Source organism: Octopus sinensis, linkage group LG16, assembly GCF_006345805.1.
Source record: "Octopus sinensis linkage group LG16, ASM634580v1, whole genome shotgun sequence".
Classification (NCBI taxonomy): Eukaryota; Metazoa; Mollusca; class Cephalopoda; order Octopoda; family Octopodidae; genus Octopus; species Octopus sinensis.
In genome coordinates, this window is record NC_043012.1 from 6,626,447 (window position 1) to 6,636,446 (window position 10,000).

Here is a 10,000-nt window from a genome sequence, read left to right on the forward strand (position 1 = left end):
CAGATCTGGCTTCTCACACCTACTCTACAATGTCATTCCAGAGATATACAATCACATCATCAAAATCTCAAAGCTATGAGAATAATTTTGGATTAATTCCAAACGATGCGAATGAATAAGAATTATATTTGACAGAGTAAATCCAAATATGAAAGGGTTAAATGAGAATTGAGAAGGAGAGGACATTGGGCTATTCACACAGTAGTTTATATATTAACAATATATACAGCATATCCATTCCGTTCAAAAGACAAAATAAAAACCAAACCAAATGCAAAATATATTTGTGTTAATTCAAAAGAAATCATTACGGAATATAAAGCGTCACAACAGAATATTTGGCCTCTGACAGGAATACATGAATGACAAGCTTTTAGTTCTTAGCATTTATAATTTGCTTTCCAATACAAAATATGTTAAATTCATGAAATTAAATATTTCATAGTAGAGAGCCAAATCGAATTACACAATTGATTTTATACCATAACTAGCAGAATAATATAATTATATCCTTTTACAAATTCCTTGTTTTTACTTGGTTTTATGATTTGCTGTTATTTGGTTACAATAATTCCAATAGACACGACTAGTTTTGTTCCAGTTGAACAGAGTTCAAAAACTTTTCTCTTGTATACACGTATGCATCTAGGTTCTTTTATATACGTTATTTTATTTATTATTATTGTTATTGCTGTTGTCATTGTTGCTAGTGTTATTTTGCTGTCATTGTTTTATGTTCTTGTGATAAATAGCTTTTAGCTTCAAGCCTATATTTTCCCCCTTTTATTCTCTTATTTCTTTGTCTAAACCCCTCCACTTGTACACTCAAACTCCCTGTTCTGCCCTCTGCTAGTTGTCTGATATGGAAATGATACTCACCATGTAATATAATAAAAGTACATTATATTTTCTTATATATCATGATATGACACATGTTACATATAGCCCTGATATACTATAGCATGCTGTAAACTAGTATGCTATAAATCCAGGACATTCTGGTTGGATGGCTAATGGATATATACACTCCAAGGGCAGCCTTCTTTGAGTAGCTTTATATAAAAAAAAACATTTCTGAATTAATCATGATATCTAAATAGATGTGCATCTTTTGTGTTTCACCAACCATGACTACCACCACTGCCACCACCACCACTACCACCACTGCCACCACCACTACTACCTCCGCCGCCGCCACCACCACCACTACCACCGCCGCCACCACCACCGCCGCCACTGCCACCCCAGCTGCCGCCACCACCACCACGACCAGTGCTGCTGGACTGCTTAGATCCCTCTACTTGGCAGTTCAGCAGAAGAGAATGATAGAATAAGTATCAGGCTTCAATAAAATAAATACTGGGGTTAGTTTGTTTAACAATGGCTGAAACAAGCAAAGCATGGTTGTGGCAGTGTGGTAAGAAGTTTGCTTCCCAGCCACATGGTTTCAGGTTCAGTCCCACTGTGTGGCACCTTGGTCAAAGTGCCTTCTATTATAGCTTTGAGCTGACCAAAGCCATGTGAGTGGATTTGGTAGATGGAAACTGTGTAAGAAGCCCATCATGTGCATGTGTATGTGTGTGTGTGTGTTTGTCCCTCGCTACCACTTGACAACCAGTGTTGGTGTGTTTACGTCCCTTTAATTTCACAGGTTGGCAAAAGAGACAAACTGAGTAAATACCAAGCCTAAACGAAAAAATAAGTACCGGGGGGTCGATTTATTTGAGTCAAAGTTCCTGAAAGTGGTGCCCCAGTATGGCCACAGTGTAATGACTGAAACAAGTATAAGATAAAAACGATAAACATTAAGTAAAAGATGAAAGAACAGAAGAATTATAAAGGGAGACAACTTACAAGTAACGTGGACGGTGATCTCTTTTGATTTGACTAACTTCTCGGTCATTTGTGTGAATTGGTTTGTTGCTACACAATAGAACTCTTGTAAGTTGTGTTTCCTGTTGACTTGGTGGAATGTCAAATGACCATCTGCATCACTATTTGTATCCTGCATGCTGCTTCCTTCGGTTGGAAACCATTCATATGTTGTTGGTGGGGGATTGCCTTCGGGATCAGATCGGCAAATTATCTGTTCGGTTTGGTTCTCAAACCAAGGAAATACTGTTGAGGGAAACACTTTGGGTGTTGCTGGGGGATCTGTGAAAAAGTAAGCAAAACAAATACAAAATTGCATATTGTACTGTTGTTGTTGTTGTTATTGTTGGGGGTGAAGGTGTTGTTTCTTTAACCCCAGGCCAAACCTGATTGAGCAGATCTATGACTAAAAACATGTTAGTCATGATCAATATCATTGTGTTTTATTATATTTTAGACCAGTGCTTTTCAAACTTTTTGCTGCAGCGGAACCCCAAGGAAACATTCTTCTGGCTCGAGGAACCCCTGTGCAATAATTTAATAGTCTTATGCACACATATCTGCACAGGAGACTTAAAAATTACTGCCGACTTTAGCAGCTTTGTAACTTCTTGCGGAACCCTGGTTGAAAACCACTGTTTTAGACATATAATAGCATAAAGGAATGTCTGTTTTCTGTTGTCTTTTTCTTAAGACAGTTCAGTATAATTTCAGAAGAAATTCAGCTGCTATTTCTTGCAAGTCGAATGACTACATAGAGGCTCCCTCATTGGCATATAATTGTGGTTTGGTTTGTCAAACCACAATACCTATTATCAACAACCAAATTATTTTCGTTAATTAAAGAATTAGTAAATAAACTATTACACTAATGAGACAGGTGTAACAGTTGAACGGTAAACTTTTGGAATAGTCATTACAATCCCATAGAGAAAAGCACCAGCAGAAAAGTTTACTGGTAATGTGCACATAATTGGAAGACAAAAATGTAAACTGTTAAATGCTTTGGACAAAGATTTCTTTCACAGAAGGGAAACAATCACCTGATTCTTCACTTTTTCTTTCTCTATGAGGTAGCAATTGTTATTCTGAGAGTTTGCTGATCAATTATTACACCTGTCTCTAGAGTGTAATAGTTTATTCACTAATCCTTTTGTAAATAAAAAAAATTGGCTTTCGTTAACAGAAAAGTACCAAAATGTTTTATATTCGTTTCATTAAAGAAGAAGAATAAAAAGCAAGATTTTTTTATGCTTCTTTGCCTTTCTCAATGATATTAACAAGGCAAATGATGTGAATATAACACAATGATTTCTAGGCACTTAACAGTGACTTTCTCGTTCTCATACCAAATTAGGTAGGAAGAAGAATACAAAATCATCATTACTGTTAATCTGTAATTCTTATATTTAAACTGTATAGTGTTGTATTAATTCATTTAGTCTAAAACTGTAGCTACATTGTTGTGGTCTTTGGTTAGTCTGATGGGTCAATGCTCATTGAGCAAACTATGATCAAAAACAGTCCAGTCATGGCCATCTCATCTTATAAGGTGGATCTAGGACTACATTAGTCCTGGGTTTGATATTAAGCTGCATCCTATATTAGGGCCCTGATTCAAGGTCCAAGGTTTTGAGGTGCATGAAACCATCTCTTAGTTACTATTGTTCCCAGGTCTCTTGTAATCCTGAGTAGTAGAACCTGTCAGGGTCCCGATGGTAGGTTAAATAACATGTAACCATCCGAGCCAGGGAATGTTGAAATCATGGGATGCAGCAGGGTGGATGTGAAATTACTGAGTCAATAGCGAATATCACAAGATGCTGAAGGGATGACCAGATAACAAGCTGTCAATGGCTAAGATCTATCAGTTCAGTTAGTGAACTTCTGCTATTATCAGTAGTCATGGTATGTACAGATGAAATATTTCAGCTAGTAAAGGGCCAATGTAACTAAAACCCAGGCTATACATTCATGAGTATCACTCAATCAGAACATCAGTAATAGAAGAGTTGTATTGGTCAGGGAAAATTACCTGACTAGATGGTGAGGACTACATTGTCCACTGAACCCCTTCTTTTTTAAAATAGTAAGGCATGAGTTGAGGGAGACTTGACTACTGTTTCTACTCTAGACAACCACACCATAGTGGTGAATTCACTTGCCATTGTGGTGTGGTTGCCTTCGAGATCCTGGATGAGAATGTAACCTTCATTTCCTTAAGGTAATCTTCGCCTGATGACTAGCTGTATTGTGCATAGCTCATTGCATAGATATTACATCACAAGCTTCAACCAGCTGAGAAACATATGTAGCATGCATTTTACCTGTTCCACACCCTCAATCTGGATTTTATATATATATATATATACATATAAAAACACACATATAAACACATATTTATACACCCAACCCACACACACATACATATATACCCATGCATGTATATATATATATATATATGTATGTATATATATATATATACAAATATATATATATATATATACATATATATATATATACATATATATATATATAATATATATATATATATATATATATTATATACATATATATATATATATACATCATCATCATCATCATCATCATCATTTAGCATCCGTTTTGTGATGATGATGATGATGTACATATATATATATACATATATATACATATATATACATATATATATTCATATATATATGTGCTGTTCCATGATGTGGACTAAGGTAAAGAAAATATGCATTATAGGAATACTTACAATAAACTGTCATTGACTGTGATGTGTTTTTACTAATTCCTGGATGAAGCCCTTCACAAATACACTGAAAATCATTCAAATCCCGCTTGACATCTATCGCGAGCATGGTTACAGAAACTCCAATGCTGATTGTCGCACCGCAGGAGAGCCGCACTAGGGCAGACGGAAACCCTCCGGACCAGTTGCATGACACGAGCAGTCGCTCGTTTTCTAACAATGGAATCTCTGGATTGAAGCCTTCTATTACAGGCTTACCTGGTGGTGTAGCTGCAGAGAAAAAAAGAATTTGGAAAGAGAGGAGAGGGTTAAATAAAAGTCAATATAATATCTGAGAAGATTAAAAGAGGAAGAGGGAGAGAGAGAAAGAGAGAGAAAGGTCAGAAAGAAAGTGTGAACATAGGAATGGGAAAGGCTGTGAGAAACAACAAAAGTAAAATGGAGAAAGGTTATATATATATATATATATATATATATATGTATATATATTGATAAATCCAATAATGGAAGAAAGCGCTAAAAATGTAAATAAATTAAACAATATATATAATCATCCAACATTCTGACTACCTTACTATTCTAAATATACAATATCTATACATCACTTCAAACTCTCCCTCTCTCTCTCTCTCTCTCTCTCTCTATATATATATATATATATATATATATATATACACACATACCCATACGCACACGCACACACACCAATTTCCATCTCATTGTATTGTCCCTCATTCTTTCAGTATTCCCTCATTACCCTGTCTAGCTCAAACATTTTTTTTCGTTTAGACTTGTCTACAGGTTCATAGCCACTCTGATTTTTCAATTTTTCGTTTAGTGTTGTCTCCCGATTCATACAAACCCATTTGCTAGCTCATACGATTAACAGAACCTCTTTACTCAGACACGGTGTTATATTAGCTATCAATAATGATATTCCCTCTGATTTTTCTGATTTTCAAACCTATTTATCTAATGTTTATTTATCGACAATGCCGTCCCCAGTCAAATTCCCTCACACCGCTTATTGTCACGTGTCCCTTGACCTCTCTCTCTAACTAACCCTATCTCTCTCTCTCTATGTCCCCCCTTCCCATAACCATCATCGCCATGGTTCTCCATGCCCCCCCCTTCCCAAAACCATCATCGCCATATATAAAAGAGCAATCGCATTTATCGTTAACCCCACTCGCTTCAAAATATCTAAAGAATACGCACAGATCATGAATGGCTAAAAGTTAAGTGAATCGTCCAACCTCGCTACGACTACCTTCTTTCTTGCACTTATTCTTATTCTTTCTCTATTCTTCAATTTCCATCTCATTGTATTGTCCCTCATTCTTTCAGTATTCCCTCATTACCCTGTCTAGCTCAAACATTTTTTTTCGTTTAGACTTGTCTACAGGTTCATAGCCACTCTGATTTTTCAATTTTTCGTTTAGTGTTGTCTCCCGATTCATACAAACCCATTTGCTAGCTCATACGATTAACAGAACCTCTTTACTCAGACACGGTGCACCCGCCCTCCCACCCCCACACGCATGCCGGAAGTTCCTATTCTCTGCCATTCCGGGGTTGCTTCCCATGAAGACTGCAAATGTTCTCACCATCCCTACCCCTCCCTACCCCTAGTCTCGACCTATGTAAGGTAATGTTCATACAGTGCAAAATATGAAAGGCTAGCGTTATGCAGGTTGTACTGAAGGCTACTTTACTACTTCATTTCTTCACATGAACTCTGCCAAATGCGAGCTTTCTTTTCAGGTACACGAAGCTACTGTCCACCATCCCAGGGTCTCTAGAGCCCATGCCTCCCACACCCTCAGGGTTGGCACCCTCAACGTTGGCACTCTGAAAGGTAGGTCTGGTGAGATAGTCGAGATGCTTGAACGGAGATGTGTGGATATATGTTGCATGCAAGAAATAAGGTGGAGAGGAGGATCAGCTAGGTTCCTCACAGGCAAGGAACGCAGGTACAAGATTTTCTGGGCTGGGAACACTGACGGGGTTGGTGGCGTGGGTATACTTATCGCTGAGAAATGGGTAGATAAAGTAATTGAGGTAATCAGAGTATGTGACAGAATACTTAAGATTAGATTAGTGCTTCATCATAGTTTAGCAACCATTATATCAGCCTATGCTCCTCAGTCGGGGCTACCCGATGGACAGAAAGACCGATTCTATGACACTCTACTGCAGACTACCTCGTTGACGAATGACAGAGACCTTATCTTTGTGGCTGGTGACTTCAATGGTCACGTTGGACGACATGCTGGGGGCTTCCATGGCGTACATGGAGGCTATGGCTATGGCTCCCGCAACGAGGAGGGAACCAGGCTGCTGGAGTTCTGCGATGCAAATAATCTTATGATTTGCAACACTAACTTCAGGAAACCTACCAGCCACCTAGTCACTTACCAATCGGGCCAACATACCAGCCAAATTGACTACATCCTTACAAGGCAAAGGGAGAGATGGCTGCTTATAAATGCCAAAACCTTCCCAGGTGAAGAATGTACCCCACAACATAGACTGGTAGTTAGTGACTTTAGGATCAGGACTAGGAGGACAACCAGAAGACGACAAATATGGAGAAGAAGGATCTGGAAGCTTAAAGATCCTGCAAATGGACAGAGATTTAGGGACATATTACTTGAAGCCTCTGACGAAGGGGTCATACCCAATGACTGGTGTAGCAGTATAATAGTCAACTGCTACAAAGGTAAAGGTGATGCCCTAGATACAAATAACTACAGAGGTATCAAGCTGTTGGACCAGGTGATGAAGGTTACGGAGAGGGTCATAGCCCAACTAATTAGAGAGAGAGTTAGTTTAGATGAGATGCAGTTTGGGTTTGTGCCAGGGAAAAGTACTACTGATGCTATATTCCTGGTAAGGCAGCTGCAGGAGAAATACCTAGCCAAAGATAAGCCCCTGTACCTGGCTTTTGTTGACATGGAGAAAGCCTTCGACAGGGTCCCCCGATCCCTTATCTGGTGGGCAATGAGGAAACTAGGGATAGATGAATGGTTAGTGAGAGCTGTGCGGGCCATGTACAGGGACGCCGCTAGTAGGGTGAGGGTTGGAAATGTGTACAGTGAAGAATTCCGGGTAGAGGTAGGAGTCCACCAAGGCTCAGTACTCAGCCCCCTCCTATTTATCATAGTCCTCCAGGCAATAACGGAGGAATTCAAGACAGGATGCCCTTGGGAGCTCCTCTATGCTGATGACCTTGCTCTAATTGCTGAGTCACTATCAGAACTGGAGGAGAAGTTTCAGGTGTGGAAACAAGGATTAGAATCGAAGGGCCTCAGAGTCAATCTAGCTAAAACCAAAGTTGTAATCAGTAGGAAGGTAGACAAATCACAAACACCTTCAGGTAGATGGCCCTGCTCGATCTGTAGAAAAGGTGTAGGTAGAAACTCTATAAGATGCACCAAGTGTAAGCTATGGACACATAAGAGATGCAGCAATGTCAAAGGAAGGCTAACTAGGAAGATGGTTTTTGTATGTGGCAGATGCTCAGGAACAATAAACACTGAAAATGCTCTGAGACCAACTTCCGTCACTTTCCAGGGAGAAAAACTAGAAATAGTTGATAGTTTCCGTTACCTAGGTGACCAAGTCAGCAGCGGGGGCGGGTGTGCTGAAAGTGTAACTGCTAGAGTAAGAATAGCTTGGGCAAAGTTCAGAGAGCTCTTACCTCTGCTGGTGACAAAAGGCCTCTCGCACAGAGTGAAAGGCAGACTGTATGATGCGTGTGTACGAACAGCCATGCTACATGGCAGTGAAACATGGGCCGTGACTGCTGAGGATATGCGTAAGCTCGCTAGAAATGAAGCCAGTATGCTCCGATGGATGTGTAATGCCGGTACTCACACTCGGCAGAGTGTAAGTACCTTGAGAGAAAAGCTGGACCTAAGAAGCATCAGTTGTGGTGTGCAAGAGAGACGTTTGCGCTGGTATGGTCATGTGGTGAGAATGGATGAAGATAGTTGTGTGAAAAAGTGCCACACCCTAGCGGTTGAGGGAACCTGTGGAAGAGGCAGACCCAGGAAAACCTGGGACGAGGTGGTGAAGCACGACCTTCGAACTTTAGGTCTCACTGAGGAAATGACTAGAGACCGAGACCTCTGGAAGTGTGCTGTGCGCGAGAAGACCGGCAGGACAAGTGAGTCCATAACCCGTGGCCTTCTACATGGGATGGAGCCAGCCTACGTATGCATACCTTCCCTTCTTGGGACACAAAACTCTACTTGTGAAGACGTGATGAGGTAAGTGAGGATCAGAATCGAAATTGATCAATGGAAATTGCGGATGTGCTACCAGTGCCAGTGGCATGTCAAAACTCTGCTTGTGAAGACCCGTTGAGGCAAGTGACGATCAGAATCGAAATCGATCAATGGAAATCGATCAATGGAAATTGCAGATGTGTTACCAGTGCCGGTGGCATGTAAGAGAACTTTCCGTTTCGCGACCGTTGCCAGCACCGCCCCGTTTTGTGTCCGTTGCCAGCCTCGCCTGGCCCTCGTGCCGGTGGCACATAAAAAGCACCATCCGTTCGTGGCCGTTTGCCAGCTCTGTCTGGCACCAGTGCGGGTGGCACGTAAAAAGCACCCACTACACTCACGGAGTGGTTGGCGTTAGGAAGGGCATCCAGCCGTAGAAACACTGCCAGATTTGACTGGGCCTGATGAAGCCTTCTGGCTTCACAGACCCCAGTAGAACCGTCCAACCCATGCTAGCATGGAAAACGGACGCTAAACGATGATGATGATGATGATGATGATGATATATATATATATATATATACATACACATACACACACAGACACAGACACACACACACACACACACACACATATATATATGTGCCCTTGTGCCGGTGGTACGTAAAAGCACTCACTACACTCTCGGAGTGGTTGGTGTTAGGAAGGGCATCCAGCTGTAGAAACTCTGCCAGGCAAATCGAAAATTCAAAATTCAAAATAACAAATAACAAAACAACAACTAAAGTCAAAAGGACATACACATGGAATGTATGAGTTTGATGCTCAGTATAAGATGGAAAAAAGACTGGGTGTATAAAGTTTTGGGCATGGCTCTTTGTCAGAAAGCGGAGAGAGGAAAGATTCAGAGAAGGAAAAAGAAGTCCAAGTATGTGTGTGGCTTTATGTATAAATAAATATATATATATATATATATTTATATATATGGCAAGAAGAAAATGGAGGGAATCCAGGGATAGTATTCATCAGCTGTTAGACGTCATATTATGCCTATTTATTTATTTAAAACAGTTCTGATATTATATTTCCATGTGTAAAGTACTAGTAATTTCTAGAATAGGGGAAAGAGTAAAGCCACTTG

The 10,000-nt window shown here is 40.1% G+C and overlaps 1 protein-coding gene across 4 annotated transcripts in view; it reads right to left on the reverse strand.

Annotated features, from left to right (window-relative positions):
• LOC115220440 (synaptogenesis protein syg-2) overlaps nt 1-10,000 on the reverse strand; it is a 675,863-nt gene that overhangs the window by 245,661 nt on the left and 420,202 nt on the right. For all 4 annotated transcript variants that reach the window (XR_003882533.2, XR_003882534.2, XM_029790569.2 and 1 more), the window contains exons 3-4: nt 4,634-4,900; nt 1,855-2,154 (exon numbers count right to left, since the gene is read on the reverse strand). Coding sequence is in view for 2 of the 4 variants with exons in the window: in XM_029790569.2 (XP_029646429.2) it covers nt 1,855-2,154; nt 4,634-4,900 (567 nt within the window). In the remaining 2 variants the exon portion in view is untranslated. The remainder of the gene's footprint in view (nt 1-1,854; nt 2,155-4,633; nt 4,901-10,000) is intronic.